At 45.3% G+C, this 25780-nt stretch overlaps 1 protein-coding gene and 1 long non-coding RNA gene across 2 annotated transcripts; one reads left to right on the top strand and one right to left on the bottom strand.

Annotated features, from left to right (window-relative positions):
• The first annotated feature begins 10230 nt into the window (after positions 1-10230).
• LOC125721894 (uncharacterized) lies at positions 10231-12981 on the top strand. The gene is made up of 2 exons (XR_007385996.1): positions 10231-10692; positions 12262-12981. It is a non-coding gene; the product is annotated as an uncharacterized LOC125721894 (long non-coding RNA).
• Positions 12982-18269: 5288 nt separating this feature from the next.
• Positions 18270-25648, bottom strand: LOC125721874 (galectin-9B-like). Its single transcript, XM_048998020.1, has 7 exons — positions 25485-25648; positions 22419-22507; positions 21766-21973; positions 21468-21587; positions 19579-19763; positions 19115-19271; positions 18270-18652 (listed from the first exon to the last, which is right to left on the bottom strand). Exons 1-7 carry the CDS (start codon positions 25518-25520, stop codon positions 18506-18508), a joined length of 942 nt encoding a protein of 313 aa, XP_048853977.1. The 5' UTR covers positions 25521-25648; the 3' UTR covers positions 18270-18505.
• Positions 25649-25780: the final 132 nt, after the last annotated feature.

Here is a 25780-nt window from a genome sequence, read left to right as displayed (position 1 = left end):
TCTGTCAAACTGTTTATTTGGCACGTTGACCACAGAAAACGTCAGACAGTCACATAAAACATAGCTTTCACTTCCTGCAATAGAAGCGACTCGGAGGGCCTGCAGCGTACCGGACTGGACCCGTGGACCCAGAGCTGTCCTCAGCCTCACGCCTGGTACCGGCCTGACTTTTTAAACCGGACCTGACAGGGAAGAGACGCTGGTGAGTGTTTAACCACGGCAACTGGGGGTTCCACTGCAATGTGTTTACCAGTTAGGTCTAGCAGCATAATGCTAAACATATCATGTTCTGAAACATGCTTTCCCTGATCAAGCCAGGGGCCAGTTCCCATCCGGGATAGCAGTAAGGTGTGTGTGAAGGCAGTGGGACGGAGGGTCGCCTCGCGGCCCAGCTGAGGGGCAAGTAGAGGCTCTGCAAGGGTGCGGCCATCTGCTTCTGGGTGCAAGCTGAGCTGGGGGCATGTTCCCTTTCACTGCTGATGAGAAACCCTCTCCCTTCTTCCGCTATTGTCTCCAGTGACTGCAGGATACCCGCCCCCCACCCCCAGTACGAGGAGCACCGACACTTGTAGGACAATGCTGCATTGGTGGATCCTGTTTCTCTGGGCACCGTGGATGTGTTGCCAGGGCAACAGCTCTACAAGTTATGCGTCAGCGGACACGAGCTCGGAAGCGATGTTGGAAGTTATCGATGCCGGAAGTCCAAATTCAGATCCAGGCTTGAGTTCGATTTCTCAGAAAACAGGCATGGCTATAATGGGGATCAGCTCAGCTGAATATTCTGTGTCGACTTCAGTCCAGTGGCGTGCAACCCATTCGCCGCCAGCCGGTTCTCCTCCAGCTCCAGTCAACCTGGCAACGCTCAACCTGACTCCGTCTCCATCTTCATCACAACCACCTCCATCTCAATCATGGAAATCTCCATCTACAACCCAGCGACCTCCATCTGAGTTGTCTACATCTAAGCCGATTCTAGCTCGAACCCAACTGCCTCAATCTCAGCAGCCTCCAACTCCATCCCAGCCGCCTCCATCTAAGTTGACTCCAGCCCCAACCCAGCCACCTTCATCTCCATCACAGCCACCTCCATCTACATTCCTGCCATCTTTTTCTCCATCACGGCCACCTCCATCTACATCCCAGCCACCTTCATCTCCATCACAGCCACCTCCATCCCCATCCGAGCCACCTTCATCTCCATCACAGCCACCTCCATCTACATTCCTGCCATCTTTTTCTCCATCACAGCCACCTCCATCCCCATCTGAGCCACCTTCATCTCCATCGCAACCACCTCCATCCCCATCCGAGCCACCTTCATCTCCATCACAACTACCTCCATCTACATCCCAGCCACCTTCATCTCCATCACAGCCACCTCCATCCGAGCCACCTTCATCTCCATCACAGCCACCTCCATCTACATTCCCGCCATCTTTTTTTCCATTACGACCACCTCCATCCCCATTCGAGCCACCTTCATCTCCATCACAGCCACCTCCATCTACATTCCCGTCACCTTTTTCTCCATCACAGCCACCTCCATCCCCATCCGAGCCACCTTCATCTCCATCACAGCCACCTCCATCTACATCCCAGCCACCTTCATCTCCATCACGACCACCTCCATCTACATCCCAGCCACCTTCATCTCCATCACAACCACCTCCAGCTACATCCCAGCCACCTTCATCTCCATCACAACCACCTCCAGCTACATCCCAGCCACCTTCATCTCCATCACAGCCACCTCCATCTACATTCCCGCCATCTTTTTCTCCATCACAGCCACCTCCATCCCCTTCCCAGCCACCTTCATCTCCATCACAGCCACCTCCATCCCAGCCACCTTCATCTCCATCACAGCCACCTCTCTCTACATTCCAGTCACTTCCATCTAAAGCAACTGCAGCCCCAACCCAGCTACCTCCATCCCCTTCCCAGCCAACTTCATCCCCATCACAGCCACCTCCATCTCCATCTCAGCCACTTCCATTTACATCCTCAACCCAGGTGTTTTCGACCAGGCTGACTTCGTCCATAGCGAGGTCAACCAAGAAGACCTTTGATGGACATCCCAGGCCACAGTCCACGCAAATAGCTCCCACTGGGCATGAGCAAACCACCCAGACACTTGTCTTGTCCCGCCATTCGACTGGCAAATCAAGTGTGCCAGCCCTGCCCGGCATGAATGACATGGCACCTGGAAAGCCCTTCCAGGATGATGAAGGCTACAAGCAGAGCAGGAAAGTGGTTGCAGTGGTGATCTCTTTTCCCTGTGCAATAGTGGCCCTGTCAGGGCTGGTATGTGTGGGGAGATACCTTTGGAAGAAGCAGCGTCAGAAACAGAGGCGAATGAACCTTTCCAACTGGGCTGGGCAGTCGCCGTTCCTAGACACTGTAGGAGAGACTGAAAAATTTGTCCATCAGGGAGACCCCGGGAGGGTGAGCTTCACCTCCATGCTGCCCTACCCGCTCTCCAAGGAAAGCAAGTCCAGCGAGGAGCTGCAGATGATCGAGGCGTCATTGATGGGAACCTTCGGAAAAGATGGAATGGGTGAACTGAAGCCTGAGCAGGCTGCTGATGACTCACAGGCGCCGGGTGCTGCTCAGCCGCCCCCGCAAAGTAAACACGCCGAAGGTGAGGAGGCAGCAGAGGTCCCAGCTGGGGAAGAAACTGCCGGATGCGTGCAGGGTGAAAAGCCAAAGGTTGCTGAAGACACAAGGGCAGGGGATGCCGGTGAGCAGCCCCCACAAGAAGTTCCTGCTCCGGCACAAACACAGGCATCAGATGAGAATCAACCCTCCTCGATTACTTAACAGAGACGACGCACTGATCTGGGACCTGTATTAAGAAGCAGGGTTTCTTTGTCAGATAACATTTGGGATTTAAGCCGCCCCAGTTTAAATGTACTTCATCTTCGTTCGCTTACATTTAGCCCAGACTACCTTAAATCTGACAGGTTATCTGGCTAAGCAAGAAATCCCGCTTCGTGGGACTTGGTTTAACGTCAGCCTACGTCGAAACAAACAATCACACTTGGATAATGGAGATGCGGTCAAAGGGGACACTTCTTGCCGGTGACAGGAGCTGTGCTATTTGGCGATAGCTGCTGTGCTTTTCACAGAGCGCCTTAGTGGAGGACTGGTTAAAAGCGCAGTCGCCCTGAAACGGTGACGCGCTCCGCACATTTGCAAAAATTAGCCTTTCATTTGGGTGCGTGAATTTGATAAGGTGACTTGATAAGGTGACATTTATAACTATTCAGGGAGTTTGGAAAGTCCCGGAAAAATTGTGGATTTCACAGCCTTTTATTTTATGTATGTATTATTAAGTTTTAGTAAGTCATGATCATGAAGAATGCTTTTAAATGTTTTCAGCGGATGTAGGGTGAGTATTGTGAAAATGGGACATTTGGCAAAATGGCAGTGAAACTTTGCAGTTAATATATGTGTTTATTATTTTCTTTTCTATACAGTGCCCAAGGGGCATTAATGTATTTGGAATGGTTGAGATGATTCTGAAAAAACAAATTCCAGAAAGCAAATTTTCAGAAAGCGTCCCGTTTTAATAATACTCACACTGTGCCTGAATCTCGCTTGGGATATGTCCTGGCTCAGCTGATTTGTTTTACTGATAACTGCTTTGCTATTATTAAAGATAAATATCTCCCGATGATGGATGAATGAGTTCTCTCACAGCGGTTCTCGCTACTTCTTCCTGCTTTTCTATTTAGACGTGCAACCTGATCATACGGTAGGCGGCATAGCGATTTACCCCCGTGACAACACGCACGTTCCCGCCGCCCCCTTAAATACATGTGCTTCTTGGGGGTCAAATAAATGTATTATTATTATTATTATTATTATTATTTACTTTATATATATGTGAGCTAAAACTTGTCCTCTATGAACAGGCGAAACGTACACGTATGTTCTTGACGGACTCTTAACGCGGGGGTGCCGGGTGGTCAAGTCACTTTGGTTGGTGAAAAGTTGACAGAAAAAAATGATCAAGCTCATGTCTTATATAAGAAAGACAGTATGAACAAGGAATCAGAGTGATTTACACATTGTATAAATGTGGCTGCAAAGCATTGCATAAATAACAAAATCGTCTTTTGCTTCTTAATGCTGGCAATCTAGTGTAAGTAATACTTGGAGGACATTAAGATCCAATGCGTCTGACCCCCCCCCTAGCAGAACAACTGTCCCCAGTCTGACTCCCCTCCCCATAATTCAAATGGTCTAGAACCTCCACTGGCGACTGGGGAACATGAACTGGAATCTCCGCAGGTTCACATTTGTACGGTGGAGCCTTTCTTGGTAGCGGATTACATTTCACTGCAAGTTATAAGCTGGCACGCACGAAACAATGCTATGCTCAGAAGCAGGGCTGGTCAATGATTTGGAAGAAAACTAGCTGGTACCTATTAAAAGAAAAAGGAAGTGTACAGACTGAGCTGCGCACACACCACTCAAAGCGTCACAGAAAACAGAGGCCGGTTATGGTGACAGGTTTCTCAGTTAAAGCATTTCACGTTTCTCAATCTAGGCTTCATCGCTGGCGTGGGCTTTGCTTGTTAGTGTTTTTCAGATTTCTTGTAAACTCGCTATTTAAAATCGATACGTTTGAAACACGGTTAGCAATTCTCCTTCGTCGCGTGCGCAGAGTAAACCTCACTTTCGTTAATTCAGTTATTTTTTTAAATGTCATGAGATTAAAATGCAGAGTCACTGGGGGTGTAAGGCACTCAAGGGAAAAGCCTATTGGAAAAATACAAAACTTTACATGTTACCATACGTGATGACACACTGTAAAACAAGTGTAAAAAATATTTTTTTTGGCACCAGGGACGCTAGAAAACGTATGTTAAACAGAATTACTGTCAGATGAAAAAAAATATGCATAAATCATTTTTGCATTTTGAGTTAAGCAAACCCAAGTTTAGTAAATAATATGGCTGATGCTAATTAAGACAAAGAGTCTTATTCAGTGTCTGATGTGAAGCGGTTCCAGGCGTGATGTAAGTGTCTCTGCCCACATGAGCCTGATGCAGTTTCTTGTCCAGCTGGGAGTTAAGGGCCTAAAGTTATGTGACTCTTCTGCTGAGGCTGGGCACAGACCCCATGACCTTCCGGTCACAGATACAGAGGCTTAGTCTGCTGAGCCACATGCTGCTCAGACACAGAGACCTGGGTCTGAAGTCAAAGTAGCGGCGCTGTTATTTTAAGGGTGCACTAACAAATGCTGTGTAGGGTCATGTCTGCCAGAAGCAGGGTGTCACGATCGGTCGCGATCGCTGGGTGAAAGCGAGTGAGCGTACAGGCAGGTAGACGGGCAGGAAGCAGGCAAGGCAGGCAAAATAAGGATAAACTGGGGTTTATTAGGGAGCCGGGTTGAACAGGATAGACTGCGGGTACTGACATCGACAAACATCAATGACGGGCGAAGAACTAAGGCAAGACACGGACTGAAATAGACAGGACTGGGTGAAAATAATCAGACACAGCTGGGCTGGATTGGGGAAGTACACGTGGATAATCAGGGGCGTGGCACACACGAGGATCGGAGGAGCTGAGCATGACACAGGGGAGTGTTTTGAAACATTAATTTGTGTGTTTTATTTGTTTTTAGGTAGCTCTAGGTTTCTGCTACTTTAATATCAGGGAGAATCGATGGGGCGGTTGGCCTTATTCTCACTGGGGAGGGTGGGGTGCTGGATTGCTAGATGTCAGTATAGCGTGTAATGGCGTGATTTCCTGTTGGCGTGATGTTTACAATTCAAAAGGTGCGATGAAAAATAGATATTTATGACATTTCTCAACACAAAGTATATATGATGATGTTCATTGTTGCTGACAAATTTCCAGCGTAGAGATCAAATCATGAGAGTTTTGCAGTGGTGCATTGCCGACTTCTCCTTAATTAGTGCTAGGTAGTTAGATAGCTATCTACGTCAGTCTTTTTCTCACCCCGGTTGATTTTATCAGAACGTTGTGTTTATTATTATCGTAGGTCTGTATCTTGGCTCATGCACATAGTGACAAGGACTTTGTCAACAGCCAATAAGCAAGCTCTCCCTAGCCAATAAGCGAGCTCTCTCCAGCCAATAAACGAGCTCTCCCCAGCCAATAAGCGAGCTCTCCCCAGTCAATAAGCGAGCTCTCCCCAGCCAATAAGCGAGCTCTCTCCAGCCAATAAGCGAGCTCTCCCCAGCCAATAAGCGAGCTCTCCCCAGCCAATAAGCGAGCTCTCCCCAGCCAATAAGCGAGCTGTCCCCAGCCAATAAGCGAGCTCTCTCCAGCCAATAAGCGAGCTCTCTCCCCAGCCAATAAGCGAGCTCTCTCCCCAGCCAATAAGCGAGCTCTCTCCAGCCAATAAGCGAGCTCTCCCCAGCCAATAAGCAAGCTCTCCCCAGCCAATAAGCGAGCTCTCCCCAGCCAATAAGCGAGCTCTCCCCAGCCAATAAACGAGCTCTCCCCAGCCAATAAGCGAGCTCTCTCCCCAGCCAATAAGCGAGCTCTCCCCAGCCAATAAGCGAGCTCTCCCCAACCAATAAGCAAGCTCTCCCCAGCCAATAAGTGAGCTCTCCCCAGCCAATAAGCGAGCTCTCCCCAGCCAATAAGCAAGCTCTCCCCAGCCAATAAGCGAGCTCTCCCCAGCCAATAAGCAAGCTCTCCCCAGCCAATAAGCGAGCTCTCCCCAGCCAATAAGCGAGCTCTCCCCAGCCAATAAGCAAGCTCTCCCCAGCCAATAAGCGAGCTCTCCCCAGCCAATAAGCGAGCTCTCCCCAGCCAATAAGCGAGCTCTCCCCAGCACCAAATAATGCTCCTTCAAGAATCCCAGTCTTTGCAAAATCATAGTGTCTGACAAAAAAACACTGTGACTAATGAGTCTTAAAAAGGCTTTTCAGAGTCTTTTCAAAGTTGTACTGTGAAGGATTAGTATAAGTAAACGATCCTACAGCTATACCGCTGGGAGGGGCCGGGCGTGTTTGATTCAGGATGAACACTACTGCTAAAAAATTATAATACAACTAAAGAGAAGATCGTGTCCTTGGTGGGTGTCATTCCGGCGGCATCATGGCCCATTTGGGAAGCCAAAGCCCACGATTGCCGCCCCCCCCCCCCCCATTCATTGCACTAACCCTGTATCACCATGTTAAGATAAGATAAGACAAGACAAGATAAGACAAGATAAGATAAGATAAGACAAGATAAGATAAGACAAGACAAGATAAGCTAAGACAAGATAAGATAAGACAAGATAAGATAAGATAAGACAAGATAAGATACGACAAGACAAGATAAGATAAGACAAGATAAGACAAGACAAGATAAGATAAGACAAGACAAGATAAGATAAGACAAGACAAGATAAGATAAGATAAGACAAGATAAGATAAGATGAGATAAGACAAGATAAGATAAGACAAGATAAGACAAGATAAGACAAGATAAGATACGACAAGATAAGATAAGACAAGACAAGATAAGATAGGACAAGATAAGATAAGACACGACAAGATAAGATAAGACAAGATAAGATAAGACAAGATAAGACAAGACACGACAAGATGAGACCAGATAAGACAAGATTAGATAAGACAAGATAAGACACGACAAGACGAGACAAGATAATATAAGATAAGATGAACTTTATTTATCCCGAAGGAAATTTTGTCTTAAACATGCTCATTGCAAGAGGAATAAAGATAAGATATACTGTAGTAAAGAGCTTAAGAAGAACAGTGGTAATAGTGTAAACAGAATAACAAAGTAAATCTAACAAAGTAACAGATTATTCTAACAGATATAATACAATAACAGATAATTAGTGTAAGTGGTTATGAAAAGTGACTGGGTGTTTGTGCCATGAATAAAATGAGATAGCAGTTTGTGATGAGGGAATGGAACAAACATACAGGTGAGTAAATGAAAAGCAGACGAGTGATACTGTACAATCTGAACGAGAACCTAATGACAGAAATGCTGAAAAAGATCAGCTACAGAAAGGGGAAGAGTTATACAGTCTTATTGCCACATGTGGAAAGGATGTGAACTGAGGACATCACACCAAATTCATCACATAGACATTTCGGAGAAACGTCGCGTTAATTCAGGGTTAACACGTATTTTATAGTATACTGAACAACCTAATGGGATTCCATGGTGTTTGGACAAAGTTAATAAGAGGTGAATTATGTGAAAGGCCTTCAAGCAGCATGACGAGCATTATATTCCTCAGATGCTAATGCAATCAACACAAATAGCATGATAGCTATAATGTTATAATGTGAAATGATGCCAAACGCGAAACATGTGGATCGATCCTCCAGCATCTCCGTCTAAAGCCGTGTGACCCTGAAGATCCACGAAAGCAACCAAACGCTGCTGTATGATCAACCGAGTCCCCTTTCCGACGCATGAGTGGCTCTTTGCTGTGGTTCGACGGGGGGGAGAAGAAGATGATCTTTTCCTGCAAATGTATTACAGAAATAGGAAGTTGAAGTAGATTTTTTTTGTCTAAATGTATTACAGAAATAGGAAGTCGAAGTAGATCTTTTCGTCTAAATGTATCACAGAAACAGGAAATCGAAGTAGATCTTTTCGTCTAAATGTATTACAGAAATAGGAAATCGAAGTAGATCTTTTCGTCTAAATGTATTACAGAAATAGGAATTTGAAGTAGATCTTTTCGTCTCAATGTATTACAGAAATAGGAAATTGAAGTAGATCTTTTCGTCTAAATGTATTACAGAAATAGGAAGTCGAAGTAGATCTTTTCGTCTAAATGTATTACAGAAATAGGAAGTCGAAGTAGATCTTTTCGTCTAAATGTATTACAGAAATAGGAAGTTGCTTTTTGCAGTCATTTAAAAGATCTATATCATGTAAAACATATGGTAATGATATACTATCCCAGCGGTCACCAACTAAAAGAGCTACTGTCCAGTAGGTGTCCTATCCTCTCTGGCTTCTGATGGTAAACACCAGGAGCAGGAGCGGCTCATCGAAAGCCAGGTAGGATAGTAAACCTACTGGATAGTACTTCTCCCGGAGATCCCCTGAACTATACAATGACATGTAAATGATGAGCCCCGACCCAGAACATTGTTTATTTAGTCACATCATCAGTTTACTACTTTCTTGGCTTTATTTACCAACACAAATCACACAATATGATTTCTTAAACACATTTCATAAATTTTTTTCCACAATGAAGAGAATTGTCTGGCACGATGATCAGAAATAGCAAAACAAGACGACGGTTTATTTTTTTATGACGGTCTACCCGCCCACAAGTGCATTTCCCTTTTTTCCATATTGTCATAAAATGCTGTTCGCAGTCAACGCATTGAGCGAACTACATAGTCATTACTGAATATTTTTCATGATTGCGATATCAATGCAGCACGTGGGGGGGCGGGGGGGTGGGTGGACACTTAATTGAAGTGTCATTCCACTGTGTTCTTTTATGAAAGCCGTTTTATGAGAAGATTAACTGATAGGAAGATGTGGGGGGTGGTGCATTTCATTCATAAGCTGCGCTGAAACTGAATCTATGGAGGTTACTCAGATAATAATTTTAGGTCCAACTGTGCGAATCATCAAAAAACATCTTATACTATAACAGCCAAAGAGGAAGATCCAGAGATGGATTTGAACAAACTTGGTTTATCTGCCACCTGCACAAATAAAGGTACATTGGGATGCTTCTCTTTGCCGACCCCATTTTGCTCTCAGTGGCTTGCGGGTCACAGTGGAGGGTCAGCCAACATACTGTGGCCCCTGGAGCTGGAGGTTAGGGGCCTTGTTCAAGGGCCCGCAGACACATGACTCTTCTGTGGAGGCAGTGTTCTTCTCATCACAGGCACTTAGGCACTCACTGCCCTTTAAAAACGACTGTAAACACAATCATATCTTGGTGTGTATATCAGTACAGGAATATGCAAATTCTGTAACGTGGTACCAATTTACATGTTATCAGATGCTTTCTTTTAAGCTGATCACAGTATGTGGCAGGGAAGAAATATCTTAGGTTACCTTTTGCAATAGGTGTTTGGTGGATTTACTATTTTAATATTTCTTAAAGATGCACACAATATTTTTTGTAGTCGACAAACCAAACAAACAAGTAAATACTCACAGCAGGATCTGTCAGGAAATGCACCCTCATTTAAATTTGACTGATGTTATATAAATGAAACTTGATCAGATAATATATTTTGCTCCACAGTGTGTACTATCAAAAGCATTTTTTTTGGTATAATTACCTGAAACAAAGATGCAAGGGGATGCATTTTTTTATAGCGGGCTACCTGCCAGGAATTCTGCCCCCTTTTAAATATGGCTCTGTTGACATTATGACAACACGTTAAAATGAGAGAATTAACACATTGTACAGAGATTTCAACAGACATGCGGAAAGGGAAACTTCTAGACTGGAAGTTTGTCATTTTACCCACCGGAAAGCTGGACGTACACTGGGACCACCCACTGGGAGGACAGCCCACTGGGAGGACAGCCCACTGGGACCACCCTCCCTGAAACTGGGCAGCCAATTGCCCCTCTCTGCAGCAGGACTATAAGGCTCTGCTCCTTCCTGAACAGGTAAGCGCTGGACCTGAGCATCACAGAGCAACAACCAAGTCACCGCCTAGGCACGCCGAGCACAGTTGAGCACAGGTGAGCACAGCCGAGCACAGGTGAGCACAGGGGATCCCCACTTAGGAACACCCTTTTTCTGATTCCACTAAAGCACAGATAGCCTCAGCCTCCGTCACTTGTCGAGAACCCAAGTAAAGTTAGCAGTGGTCTCAATATTCGTAAGACTATCACAGATCTTCTCTGCATTTACGCTATATTCATAAATTCGTGTATTTGTGTGTTCCTGAAATTGCACACACACCTCGATCATTCTACATTCATTATGGCTATGAGGCATATGAATTAATTTCACAAATTGCCTACAGGTTTCACAAGTGCACAAGTGTGGAGGTCTAGTCGTGTTCTTCAACCGCAATTTGAAAATGAGTTGCTAGGTTCCTTTCCTTAGAGCATTATGGTGGTCTGTATGCCGTCCATCCATTCATCCATTATTGTGACCGCTTAATCCCCACTGGAGTTGCGGGGGGCCCGGAGCCTATCCCGGGAACCAACCCTGGGTGGGCACCAACACACCACAGGGTGCACACACTCACCCAGCCACACGCACACTCACACAACTACAGGGACAATTGAGACACACCAAGTCTGCGTGCCGTCTGCATTGAAAATAATGGATATGAGGCATGTAAGTTAATCTCACAAATTGTGTACAGATTTCACATGTGCCACAGTGCATGATATGTGTAAGGTTTACACAAGTCTTTTGACCACAAGTTGAAATTTAGTTGTTGGGTTGTTTGACTTGTTGACCTTACGATGCTCTGTGTTGCACCTAGCATAGAAAAATAATGGTATAACCGGTGTTACTGGGCCCTGTATGCGCCTGTGATTTTGACTAGGTGTATCGCACATTGAAATGGAGCTTTAAAGTGTTGTATGTTCTTCAGTAATAACCGTTTTAGTTATTACTTGTTATTTAGTCCTTGTTATTTCATTAGGGGCTATTTTGATACGTCATAGACTGTCAAAAGCCCATTGAGCATGTGGATGGAAATGCTGGATTATTTTGCATTTCCACAATTTATTGGATGTATTAATTGAATAAAGTGTGTGTGCAATTTGACAGACATACATGAATTTGTGAATATGGGGTTTCCCTGTTTTTGTAATAGAGTAAACGCAGACAGGATCTGTGAATGTCTGGCAAAAATCCAACCCACTGCTAACTTTACCAGTGGGGGGGGGGTCCTTTGCAGGGGGGGGGGCTACCTTTAGAACTGGTGGGTGGCTGTACGCAGGCAGTGCTGAACAGTTGTTCACGTCATTTTCTCATTGGCTGCTTTACAATAGAAACTGAGAATTTTAGGTTCTCAAGGGTACAACTTCAGGTCCCTTGACTCTGCAAACACTGTCAACCACTTATTGGCAATTAAGGGTGTGTAGTTCTGACTACAGTGGGAGGTGGCCCTAAACCTACCCAGGATTAATTACCAGGGGATACTTAACCCGAATAGCGTTTCTGAGATCCGTCCCTTGGAGGTAGAGCTGCTGTGCAAGCCACTTAGCGCCTCCTAGCTGATCTAAGAGGAATAGCAGGTATCCCTGAGAAGGCTCAGTCCCTCACTGTATGTTTCCCCCCGACTGCAGTTCCACGATGGACAGAGGCAGAATGGTGGTACGCCTTTGCGCCCTGCTGCTGATGCTGCTAGTAGCCATGGTGGAGGGCTACTCCAGTACAACCGCAAACACGTCCGTATCGACGAAAAACCAAACTCACTCAGCAGCCCATCCCGACACCTGCGGCTGGTTCTCCTTCTTACTGCCCCTGTCCCTGTGGATCCTGCTTCACTAACAGCGCGGCGGACCTGCCGGATCTCACGCACCCGATCCCCGATTGGCTGCACGCATGTTGATTTGTGCTCAGACATCCAATCAAACTGCTTCAGAGATGATGACTTTGTGTTTTTTTTTTCTGTTACGTACCTTGCAAAAATCCTGGTCCCGGTTTTAGGGAAATTTCACTCTTTGTATATGTAAATGTTTTGCTGTGGTCAACGAACCAGGCACACATGCTGCCAAAAATCAAACAGAATCCTAAAGACATGAGGGCGCCTCCTTCAGGTTTTCCGGATAGTTCCTCTCCCACTATGCCAGGAGGGCTGGAGCTCCACCTGTCAACCCTTACTTGCCCCCCCAGGACACCCCAAATATTTGTAAGGCAAAGCAGGACTGCTAGATGCTCATTCCTCTGCATACCTTTCGTAATCAAACAACTGTTAACTGATCAGATCTGCGTTGTGCCTTTTTTAGAGCCTAGCGCTGTAGGTTTCTGCATGTCTTAAATAAAATCAATACACAGATAAGTGAGAGAGTGTGCGTGTCCTCACTGTTCACTGACTGCATTTATACACATCCGGACATCACCATCTGATCACGTACAAACAAACTTTCTCTTGAGAGCCACAGTGTGTTTCAAACAAAAGGAGAATGTCCCACGAACCCAGGGTTAGAACCCATTGTTAATATGCAATGCAATGCAATTTTATTTATATAGCGCATTATCACAACATTACATTGTCTCAATGCGCTTTACATTTCTGCCACGTAAAGACCCCCCAGTGAGTAAGCCAAAGGCAACGGTGGCAAGGAAAAACTCCCTAAGAGGAAGAAACCTTGGGAGGAACCAGACCCAAAGGGGGGGCCCATCCTCCAGGGGCCGGCAGAAGAGTCAAACAAAACAAGATTATATAATTTAAGCTAATACAGGGGTTAAAATTTCAGTCTCGATGCAGGGGCAGACCGGTGCAGGCACGGGGTGCTTAATGCATGATGGCAAGATCAACAATGGCACAGCAGCAGGGGAGGAAGGAGAGGCATCCGTGAGCCAAGGGCAGGCAGGCTGGAGGGTAGTTGCCGGAAGTGGAGGTAGTGGTCTTGCAGGCAGCAGAAGCATAAATTCCTCGATGTTATGGTTCTCCAGGCAGCACACCCCAGAAGGGGTGGGGGAGGAAGTAATAAAATAGTGTATTAGCCAGAGTTGAGGAAACTAGAGGCAGTGCAAGCAAAATGATTGAGTGCAATATTCATCTATCCGTAATGGTGAAAGTAAACATATTAATATAATATTTGCATTAATAACGTCTGGCCATTGTAGTTTAGTTTAGACAAAGTATATTCATTTAAGCCAATTTAAGTTTGCGAAGTAAAATTTCCAGAGATGTTTCGTTATTCGTAATTTTAGTGATTTCCAGTGATATGGTACTGTCACTTTAAGAATTTAAACCTTGTTAGCGGAAAAACCAACCCAGCCTTTGCTGATTTTATATGGAATTGCTTGTACCTTATGGGAGGTATTTTCTGCAAAAAAAATAAATAAAATGAAAATAATAAAATGAAAATACAATCTCCACTTTGCCCTTTAGCAAACGGGAAATAGCACAATTTGCAGATGTGAAAATTTTAAAAATGAAATTAAATAACCTTTGTCGTCTTTTCATTTTCCAATTCGGCTTTTCGTTTCCTATGTTGCTTTTTCATTTTCAAGTTCACAACATGCAAATATATGTTAATTGTGAGCAGACGCGAAAGGGCCGTCAGTTCCGCTTTTCGTGTTGGCGTGTAATTACAAATTTACTGAATGACCCAATGAGATTCCGTGGTGTTCAGACAATATTAATCAGACCTAAATGTGAACAAAGCTTATAAATAGCCTGTTGATACTGAACGCTGTTAAAGATCATGATAATTAGTGTATGAAGATGTTGAACCTGGAAGCCCTGGAGGAGCTACTTGGAAATCCAACCAACCTAAATACAGACCGAAAGTAACAGCAGTGATCAGCTTTAATACTGCATGCTTCTCCTTTTGTGGGGGGTAAAAAACAGTTTCTCTTCAGCATCCCTTCCACTACACTCTTCCCGATACACTGCCAATAATATACTGGTAATAATACACTGTCAATAAACACTGATACTGATACACTGCCAATAATACACTGGTAATAATACACTGTCAATAAACACTGATACTGATACACTGCCAATAATACACTGGTAATAATACACTGTCAATAAACAGTGATACTGATACACTGCAAATAATACACTGGTAATAATACACTGTCAATAAACACTGATACTGATACACTGGCAATAATACACTGTAATAATACACTGTCAATAAACACTGATAATGATACACTGTAAATAATACACTGTGCATAAGTAAGGTTCGCGTCCGCTTCGCGTCGTGGCCACATCACCACCTCGGGTGTGCATTATTTTTTAATAATTCAACGGCCCGTCGTCAATTATTCCGCTTATACTACGGTTGCCACACCTCAAGACATCGATCAGATGATATATTTCAAGGGATTCGTCCGGTTTTTCTACTTAAATCGCTATTGTGAGTAGGATTATTTCTTCCGCATCTCATCCAACGACTCTTTTGCTAGTTCCATCCATCCATCCATTTTCCAAACCGCTTATCCTATTGGGTCGCGGGGGGTCCGGAGCCTATCCCGGAATCAATGGGCACGAGGCAGGGAACAACCCAGGATGGGGGGCCAGCCCATCGCAGGGCACACTCACATACCATTCACTCACACATGCACACCTATGGGCAATTCAGCAACTCCAATTAGCCTCAGCATGTTTTTGGACTGTGGGGGGAAACCGGAGTACCCGGAGGAAACCCCACGACGACACGGGGAGAACATGCAAACTCCGCACACATGTGACCCAGGCGGAGACTCGAACCCGGGTCCCAGAGGTGTGAGGCGACAGTGCTAACCACTGCACCACCATGCCGCCCCCATTGCTAGTTCCAAAACGTCATTTTAAAGCTGGCAATGGAGGCTTGAGCCGTTGATAGCAGACTAATGCAGTTAATAATGAAGTTATTAGAAAGAGAGCGAGAGAGACAGAGACACAGAGAAAGAGAAACAAAGAGAGAGAGAGAGAGAGAGAAAGAGAGAGAGCTTGTATGAATTAGGCTACCTCTGTGTGTCCCTCAACAGTGTTCTGAAGCACCGTCTCTAAACTGTAAGTCTGCTTTAAGATGCAGCGCTGTTATTACCTCGCTAGTGAGAAATGTCATGTGTAGCCTTTAAGTTGGTACACTAGGCTAACTAATACTGCTGCAGCCCAGTTGTTGAAAGTTTCATATTCACCGTAAATATTAAAATTTACTTTCGGAAAATCGTCTGTCATGTTGTTGTTTTTGTTAGTCCTGTGTGCTGTATAGGTACTGTATGCTAATTTCCGTTATTACAGGTAACTATGCGAAGTGATATGGAACTGTAATGCGGTCAAGAGAGCTACCTGGAACTACGTTCGCAGTGCGTTTATCAGAAAATAATTGCACACCTCAGAACGTTCGTCAGCCAATCAGATTCAAGCATTCAACGGTCCCGTAGTATATAATAAACAATAATCAACACCGGTTAATACAACCCCTCCAATAATCATGTCTCCCCGTAAATGGGTGGAGACCTCAACCCCCCCTATTGTTCAAAGCAAAGTTACACCCTGGGGATCATCTGACGGGAATGTAGTTACAGGGTGAGGTGTGGCACCTGACCGTGCGAGGCCACTGTAACATCACAGCGACACCTCTCTGGGATGAGTCTGTTTGCAGAATGCAGTAGTACAGAAGCAGTACCTGGGCTGGAGGTTGGAATCCTACCTCCACAAGTGGAGTTTGCATGTCCTCCCCATGTCATATGGGGTTCCTCGTGGTGCTCCGGGTTCCTCCCGCAGTGCAAAGGCATGCTGTTATCTGTCAACTAAAAATGTATGACTGCTCGGGCATGTATTTGGCCTGGGATGCCTCCCATTCCAGAATATTCCAGTGGCGCACGAGCATAGTAGCAAAACCTGGTGCCCCCCTACGTACATGCCCCCCCCCCCCCCACCCCCGCAAAGTCGTTGTTTCCTTGTTGAGTCCTTGAGTCCTTGTTTACGACATCGCCTGACACACTCAGCAAATTCACAGCAGACAGGACAGGACGTGCAAGAAAAGGTGACCGGTTGTCATTTTATGCTGCCCCTTTTAATTTCCTGGACGCGATGAATCAGCATCATTGTAACATGGATATAGTTGTGTGAGTCGGGGCTGTGCTGCTACCGGTCTGACAGAATCTCCCTGTCAGATCTGGGTTTCGCACCAAGTTGCACCTCACGAATTTTCCATCATGCCGGTGATAAATTCACATGCAGGTTTCGTTACCTCAATATGAAACTGAAATCAAAGCGGTGGCTGGACTGGTTTTGAGAACGGCCAAACTGACCAATCAGAGAAAAGGGGCGTGCCCGGGAGGTATCTTCTATAGGCCCGTTTCAAAGGCGCCTGGTCGATACACATCATCCATCTCAGTCGCTGCGCCATAGAACCATGCTGCATCACACTTCCTTGATCCTTGATGATGTTGCGGACAGGAAACGAGAGCCCAACAAACACAATTTGGACTTACGGTCCTCTTCGTTCGTATGTCTGACAGTTCGTAAGTTGAAAGTTCGTAAGTAGAGGAGCGTCTGTATTATCCTCAAATCTACTATAAATAATACATAAAGCAAAACTTATAAAGAGCCAATAGCATATAAAAATAAAGCCACTTCACATAACCCAACCTGCCAGCAACCTGCTGCTTCATGGTTACCCAAAGGCGCCCATATTAATTTACACCCAGTACTGTTTAAAATGATCATTTGGGTCCTGCGCCGGGATCAAACTGCACCACCCAAGTGAAACCAAGTAACAACAGACACAGCTCCACTTTAACATATCTGCATGCGCCCTGCAGGCAAACATAAGCACTGCAGCTTCTCAAAGATTAAGGAGAATAAGCTATCTGCTGCCCTCTGGTGGCAATACATGTGGGACATGTGTTCTTACTAAAGGACATCAGCTTTCCTTTTGTCATGCCAGTCCAGCCTGATAGGTACTCATACTGTAGTCCTGTACAATGTCTGCACCCTTTACTTGGATAGTAAACGGGCAAACAATTTGGTCCCCAGGGCCGCTTTTAGCTGTAGTTCTGTTCGCTATAAGGGACATGCAGGCTCCGCCTACAAAGCGCGTGGCGTACCGGTGATTTCCAGCGCAGATACCTAAAGCCACGACCCATTTATATAGGTAAATTCTAGGATTGGGGCCGGTCAATCTGATCGAGGATCAACATAGGAGCTTGCTGGTTTTAAAATTCCTACATTTTCAGCCCGTGACCCATTATGAACTTGCCACGACCCAATATTTGGGTCCCGCCCGATGGATTGAGAATTGCTGTTTTAGTTCATATCCACACATAAATAGATGGATGGTGATGGATTTCTAGTTTATTTTTTATATAAAAAAATATTACAGAAATCATTATTAATTTTGTTGGCGAAAAAAATTTCGTAATAGTTATGGTCAACGACCTTTATTTCCAGACTAAAACGAGACGATAACAGTAAAAATGATCTCGCTAGGCCTAAGACTATGATGAAGTGTATTGACAATTTCGTCAACGGATAAAAAAGAGTTGAAAATGTTTGCCTGAGATGAGGTCGTATACTATTTAGTGTGATATATATTTAAGTAGCCAATTAGTTGTATCAACATTGCATGTAATCAATACCCGACTGTCAAATAAAATTAATTCAGTACAATTCAAAAACTTTTTCACCATATTTATTTTCACGTGACATAGAACTGAACATATATGTATGACTGCCGATATTGTAAAATTTGCCGCCAAAATTAGCACTGGCAGAAAGAGAGGATATTAATGGAAGCACACCAGTACAAACCAGGAGGAAGTTTGTGGCGTTGTCAGTGTTCCGGGTCTTCCTGAGAGAGACCAGATAAATGACAGCTAACACACTTTCTGGCTCCTCTTCGTTGGGTGACCTCACACCTCTACAGAGATCACACTCGTGTCCCCGTCCACCTCCATAAAATCAACACTCTGCAGGCAGTCGTAGCGATGCGGGTAGTCAAAGAAGTGGGCGCCGTTGACAAACACCTTGTAGTAGTCACTGTTGGACGTGATGGTTATCTGAAAGGAGGAGCATGGCTGTGAGTGTGCACATGTGTTTCTTTGTTTGTGTACAATTTTTACCTCCTGATTAGCGCATTTGTTTTCATTTTATTTATTCAGCAGACCTTTCTAGACAAACGCGACATACTACGTAGAAAGCAGGGTCAGACAGTCTGGGGGGTTCGCTCCAGGACCCAAAGGTGACAACACTCGGCGTGGGTTACCACAAAGACAGCCCCTGTAAGGGGGCGTGGCTTACCACAAAGACAGCCCCCCCCCACTAGGGGCATGGGTTACCACAAAGACAGCCCCTATAAGGGGGTGTGGCTTACCACAAAGACAGCCCCTATAAGGGGGTGTGGCTTTCCACAAAGACAGCCCCCCCCCCCCCACTAGGGGCGTGGGTTACCACAAAGACAGCCCCTTCAAGGGGGCGTGGCTTACCACAAAGACAGCCCCCCCACTAGGGGCGTGGCTTACCACAAAGGCCTGTCCCTGGCAGAGGGGCATGGCCCCCGATTGGTCCTCGTGTCCCCAGGCCCCCTTCAGCTGGCTGTTGCGCACCACCACCCCCTCTTTGAATTCTGGCTTAAAGAGGAAAGCCACCCCCTCTTTGAAGCAGAGCTTGATGTGAAACCTGTGTATTGGTGGGGGGGGGGGGGGGGGGGGGGGAGAAGATTAGCCATGGAACTGCCTCCCTCCTTTTTTAGAGGTGTACAAGCAGACATGAAAGACACTATAATACATAATGACAGAAAAAACAGTGAAACTAATAAATAAAATAGCATTGCTATTGTATGGGTCCTGTTTTCTGACGAGTAGCTTTACCTTAGTTCATATCCGTAGACAATGAAACATTGCATTATGGGAAGATGCCATCATACAGACCACCAGCGGTTCAATGCTGGTCACAGAGACTAAACGCCTCCCCGAAAGTCACACACCTGACTGCTTTGGCCTTGATCACCCCCTGGATGGTAACACTGCGCCCCGAGTACATCCCTCCAGGCACAGAGCAGCTGTACGGTGTCACATGGCATTCTGGGAGGGAAGGTTGTATCTTTTTCATCCAAGAACTCAGCCAATCAACAGCATTGGAGAAGAAGAAGATGGGAGCAGACGGAGGAATCTAAACACGGAGAACGAACAAACATGTCTGGATAAAGAACAAACCATCCATGTTCTGAAACCATGCGCCCTGTTCAGGGTTATGGGGGGTCCAAGGCAGGATGGAGCGCCAATCCATCGCAGGGCACACACTCTCACAGACGATTCACTCAGCACAAACACACCTGCAGGAAACTTGCTAACTCCAATTGGCATCAGCATTTTTTTGGACTGTGGGGGGGGGAATCAGGGGCACCTGGAGGAAACCCCACAATGACATGGGGAGAACATGCAAACTCCACACACATGGAACCCTGGCAGTGAGTTGGACCCAGATCCCAGAGGTATAACCACTGCACCCCCATGCCTCTCTAAGAACAAACCAGGCACCTGCAAACCAAGATTTTCGATGTGGATGGACAGGCCACTCAAAAGACCATGAGAACCAAACAGTGAGGAGAAAGAGAAAGCCAGATTTATATTTAATTTAATAAACACGACTCTTTAGGCACTTTTACACCCCTGGAATTTTTTTCTGGAACCTGAACCTTTTTCCAGAGCCTGGGACTTTTGTCACATTTACACAGCAGGATTTCGGCCAATTGAAGTTCACTTGGAGGCAGTTCTGTAACCTATATTTAGTGCCTATTCCTGACTAGGACTACATCCCAATTTTTTGACAGCTCTAGCGGAACAAAAATGGAGATGGAATTATTTTTTCTACCTCAGTTGCTGTACATTTCATGAATACAATTTTTGCTTGCATCTCTATATTTTTCCAAAATTTTATTGATAACAATATACTTTTGTCTAATATCGCCCCTGCTGGCGGTGAAACTTGCCAGCGCTTTTTAGTGGGATAACGTTACATCGATTCTTTATTTTGTGAAAAACGAAAGTTCTATCTGCTGGCCAAATTCAATAATAAAAAAAAAATGTTTCCGGTCATATGAATAAAATATAAAAGTCTGTTCTCATTTTGATGACATTAACGCCCCGCAGAATAACTAACAAATAACTTAATTAACAGAACAACTTATTCATTCTAACTTGTTTTGCCGTGGTGGTGAGTTTCGAAATATGTATGAAGTTTAACCTATGAGCTTTTGCGTATGTCATGTTTATTTAAATAAAGGTCCCAGTTGCTGTTGTGCTGTGTAAAAGTGACACATGAAAGTGGCCCGGAGCTACAAAAGTTCCAGGTCAAGACCAGGGACTAGGTTCCGGAACGTCGGTGTGAAAGTGACACATGAAAGTGGCCCGGAGCTACAAAAGTTCCAGGTCAAGACCAGGGACTAGGTTCCGGAACGTCGGTGTGAAAGTGACACATGAAAGTGGCCCGGAGCTACAAAAGTTCCAGGTCAAGACCAGGGACTAGGTTCCGGAACGTCGGTGTGAAAGTGACACATGAAAGTGGCCCGGAGCTACAAAAGTTCCAGGTCAAGACCAGGGACCAGGCTCCGGAACTTTGGTGTGAAAGCACCTATTAACTTAGCTTAGCAAGACGGACAAACATGTTTACAGCAGCAGATACAGCAGGCAACAGGTCTGGGAGTCTAGGCACAAAACAATTTGGGAGCCCCTTGTCCAGATCTTGAGGTGCCGTCAATCAAGAAGGGGAGCTGAATTATTTGCTTTCTGAACCTCTGGTCCACTGTCTCTTTCCTCATAGAAGGATACACCCTATGGTTTCCTCATCCTGCCCCCTTCCCGGCTTAATACTCACATTTGGGTTCTCAAAACTGATGAACTCCGCCTGCACACCCCCGGACACTGCAATGGTATCCACTTTTCGGAAAGGAAGGAAATGCTTATATTCCAAAAGGTGAAATCCATCAACAGAAATCTGGAGGGACCGAGGGAGGTAGAAAAAACGAAACAAGGATGGAACAAAACAATGTAATTCTGCTATTTTACATATATTACATACAAGACAGAACAATTATAAGACCATAAAATCATTACAATCCAGATGAGATTGCTGATTTTAAGAGATCAGTCTTTAACACCCCCCCCCCCCTCACCGAGTAGGAGTCGCGGGTGACGATGATGACGAGGGTGAAATTGGAGCCACGTTTGTTGGCCGCCAGCTGCTTTCGCTTGTCTTTGCCCCACTGATTGTTCCTGAAGGTGTTACAGACCACATAGCCTTGGCGCTTGTCGAACTTGGCATTGAATTGTAAGGCGATGTCGGCCTGCTTCTCTGAGCCGCTCTGCAGGCTCACCTTAAAACTGGACACACACAGACACAGTATCAGCACTCCAGCCGAGACGTAAACTGACTGGCATTACTTTACAGTAAAGACGCAGTTACACCTAGGGCCCAGCAGGGGGTGTCGAAAGATTTGGTCGAGTGTCTCGGGGAGAATTTGCGTTTTACAGGGTGGTTCGGGAAAACATTCATACGAGAAGCGCTTCCTTATTGGCCAGTAAATGTCTTAGACAGAAAAAAAAACAGGCAGCACATGTCAATGGGAGCACGTACTGTAGCGTTTCCGCCAATCCTGTAGCGTTTCCGTCATGAATATTAATAAGATTTCCCGAACCACCCTAAAAAAAAAAAGTTCGTGCCGGGGGGCTCCTATAAAAAAGCACGGGACGGCGCTGCCTATCGCAGGCAATGTAGATCATGAGCCTCTCTAGCTATTCAAGTGTTCACAAACGTCTCGTGACGCACCTCTCACTGGCCAGCGGGACCGATCCTGCAACCGTGATGCTTTGTCCTTCCTGCAGACCGCCCAGGATGCTCCCTACAAAGGGGGTTGGCTGGAGGACAGAACGCCCAGAGGGCATTATTATTGTCTTCTCTGCTTGCTTATCAGCCAAAAGCTGCAGTCTCGTATGAGGTTATAGGCGGTCCCCAGGTTACAAACGAGAACCATTTCATAATTCTGTCTATAAGTAGAAATTATAGGGAAGTCGAAACAATAATAATAATACAGTACATAATAATAAACAGTAATAATAAAAGTAACCGCGTACAGTACTGTACCGTACCTCAATCCAACGAACCGCTGAAGCTGCGGAATGTCACAAAGTAGCACGTGCGTTCATTATTATGAACGATTGTATTCAGCTCAAATTATTAATATTCACGGTGCTCCGTTTGTAAGTACGAGTTGTCCGTAAGTCAGAAGTTCGTAACCCGCGGACTGCATGAACACATCCACGCACGCGCACAGTAAATGATGATGGTAACACTAAAATAAACAAATACACATATATTAATAGTTGAACTAACGCCCGAGTCATACATTCACTAATGATTAGAACATCGGTAAATACTCAAGCATATAACCTAATGACCTAACAAACACACGAATAAGCATTAGCAAGCATTGTTAAATAGTTAAATAGCCTAATACCTACAGGGGCCAGTTTTTGGGGGCCCACCCATGTTCACTTCGGAGTCCCTTGTCCCCCCTGAGATCTAGTGAGCAACATGGATGCTAGCGTGTTAGATTCAGTTTAGCTGAGCAGACTACCTGACACTCAGCCCTGAGCAGATCCACATGTCAGCTACATGGAACCATGCAAAGAAGCTGGTCCTGCAGTCTGAAACTTGCAGACAGTTTTGTTAGTGATTTAACCCACTGACGTGTACATATGTTGATTTATGGTTAGAATGATGAACCATAAGGTCATGACTTTACTTGATAGGACACATCATCATTGCTGAAGTACATGCATGATATGGAGCGCAAGATTGTACCAAATCCAGATCACATGTGTGTCTACAAGAATCCAGGGATGCCCATTTTCCGTGTGGCAGTTGCAGAGAGTTGACTACAATTTTTTTTTTGGCGTAAAGTAGAAATTTGTGAAGGGAACTGCTCAGAATTGTCCACAGGTTCCAGACTTCAGGACCAGCTGCTTTGCATGGTTCCATGTAGCTGACATGTGGATCTGTCCAGAGCTGAGTGTCCGGTAACCTGTTGTACTAAACTGAAATTAACACGTTAGCATCCACACTATTCATGTTAGTTCATGTTAAATATATAAATTACAGGAGACCTTGCTTTCACTCTGACTTTAGGTAAAACAGCACTAATTGTGTATTGCGTGCCAGTAGACAGTGGTTTTTTTGCTGCCACACAAACCAGGTATTTGTGTGGGGCACTTGTGGTGTGGGGGCTGCCCCTTGCCCACAAACAGTCAGATCAGGTGAGGTTGGGGAGCATGCGCTGATGTAATGCATGGCTGCACCCACCACGCAGCGAAACTCCTCAGAATTCCTGCATACTACCCCCCAGGCAGACACACGGTCTAGTCCCATACTCCAGAAATGACCATTAATCTGCCACAGCTAGGTGTTATATGGGCATCCCTTCGGCCTGGTCCAGCTGCTTGGGTCCTCAGCAATGAGGATCCTGCGAGCCGGATCACCCTCAGGGAAACGTGCCACATGGCTGCAGTGCCGTAACTGACGCTCCCTCATAATGCAGGTAATGCGCCTCATTCGGGACTCCTCTAGCAACCGCTCATTCGACACAAAGTCAAATCAGCGGCACCCAAGGATTCTCCGAAGAGACACAGTACTGAAGGAGTCCAGTCTTCATCTTCTGGGTCGCGGGGGGTCCGGAGCCTATCCCAGAAGCTTTGGGCACGAGGCAGGGAACAACCCAGGGCGGGGGGCCAGCCCATCGCAGGGCACATTCATACACCAGTCACTCACACAGGCACACCTACGGGCAATTTAGTGACTCCAATTAGCCTCAGCATGCCTTCGGACTATGAGGGGAAACCGGAGGAAACCCCACGACAACATGGGGAGAACATGCAAACTCCACACACATGTAACCCAGGCGGAAACACAAACCTGGGTCCCAGAGGTGTGAGGCAACAGTGCTAACCACTGCACCACCATGCTGCCCCATCTACTCTTTTATTATTAACTTATCTATTTATTTGCTTATTTATAATTGTCTTGTCTTTTGTCCCTTTATTTTACATAGTTTGGGTGAGGGTGGCAATAGTGCTTGGTTTGTTTGATTAATATGCTTCTGTATTTAACGATGTTCTGATCATTAGTGAATGCATCAGCTTATCATGACAGTCATCAATGATGTAATGCATGGCTGCACCCACCACGCGGCGAAACTCCTCCGAATCCCTCAGCCATGACTGTTCAGCTATTAATATATGCTTATTTGTGTACCAGTATTGTAAAGCGTTGCCACGATATTCAGTTTTCCCGCTTCTTTTTGTTCAAACTGCAACGAGTAATGTGTGTAATATTTCTTTACAGCACACATTTTCATACCCTCAGGTTATTCGAAGTGCGGTACAGAAAAAGTGAAAGTAAAAGTACACGAGTAAAAGCATACGAATAAATATGATTTTTTTTTTTATTAAAAGAACTCAAAACGCTTAAGGACCGATATTAAAAGTGAGAATGCGCCGGTCACATTAATTATGTGAAAGCAGTAGAGAATAAAAATGCTTTCAGCAGGAAAGCAGTCCTACGTCGGTCAGCGTTATGATTACGTGCTATTTCACCCCGCTTTGCTTCAGCTCTGCGCACCACTAATTGACCCGTTCCTACCGATCTAAGATACCTACTAGGGATCTGAAATGGTCCTTCTTAGCTCCAGCTTTTTGAATCAGTTTACACATTACTCAGATCTTATCAGCAGCAACAACAACAATACACAAATCTATTATAAATGTCATGCCACACGCTAAAATGCAAATACGCCTGAGCGTAAACGTTAACAAATGCGCAATGGTATCCCGCACCTACCGGTTTCATGTAGGGGCTCTGCTTGGATAAAGACATCTTCTGTCCTTGCGCAATGAATGCAGCTTCGGTGTCTTAGGAATATGTCGGTCTTCCCAACTTTCACTTTCACAAGATGTCACGTTGTGCGTTTCTCTGTCCCTTTCATTTTAGGTTTATTACACGCTACACTGTAAAAAAAAAACTGTCAAATTTACGGTAAAATACTGGCAGCTGTGGTTGCCAGGAATATACCGTGAAAAAAATGTGGAATCTGTAAAAGACAATACGGTATACTGGTTTTGTAACCCTAAATTTTA

Source organism: Brienomyrus brachyistius, unplaced genomic scaffold (assembly GCF_023856365.1).
Source record: "Brienomyrus brachyistius isolate T26 unplaced genomic scaffold, BBRACH_0.4 scaffold35, whole genome shotgun sequence".
Lineage (NCBI taxonomy): Eukaryota > Metazoa > Chordata > Actinopteri > Osteoglossiformes > Mormyridae > Brienomyrus > Brienomyrus brachyistius.
Note: the sequence above shows the minus strand (reverse complement) of the source record. Positions and strands in the feature narration are given on the sequence as shown.

What these genes read in the sequence shown, in the direction of transcription:
- LOC125721874 (XM_048998020.1), bottom strand. Translation starts at nt 25,520, where the DNA reads ATGTCTTTATCCAAGCAGAGCCCCTACATGAAACCG. An exon ending in TCACCCGCGACTCCTACTCG is followed by an intron (nt 21,588 to 21,765) that starts GTGAGGGGGGGG and finishes CGGTCCCTCCAG; the next exon opens with ATTTCTGTTGATGGATTTCA. An exon ending in ATCAAGGCCAAAGCAGTCAG is followed by an intron (nt 19,272 to 19,578) that starts GTGTGTGACTTT and finishes ACCAATACACAG; the next exon opens with GTTTCACATCAAGCTCTGCT.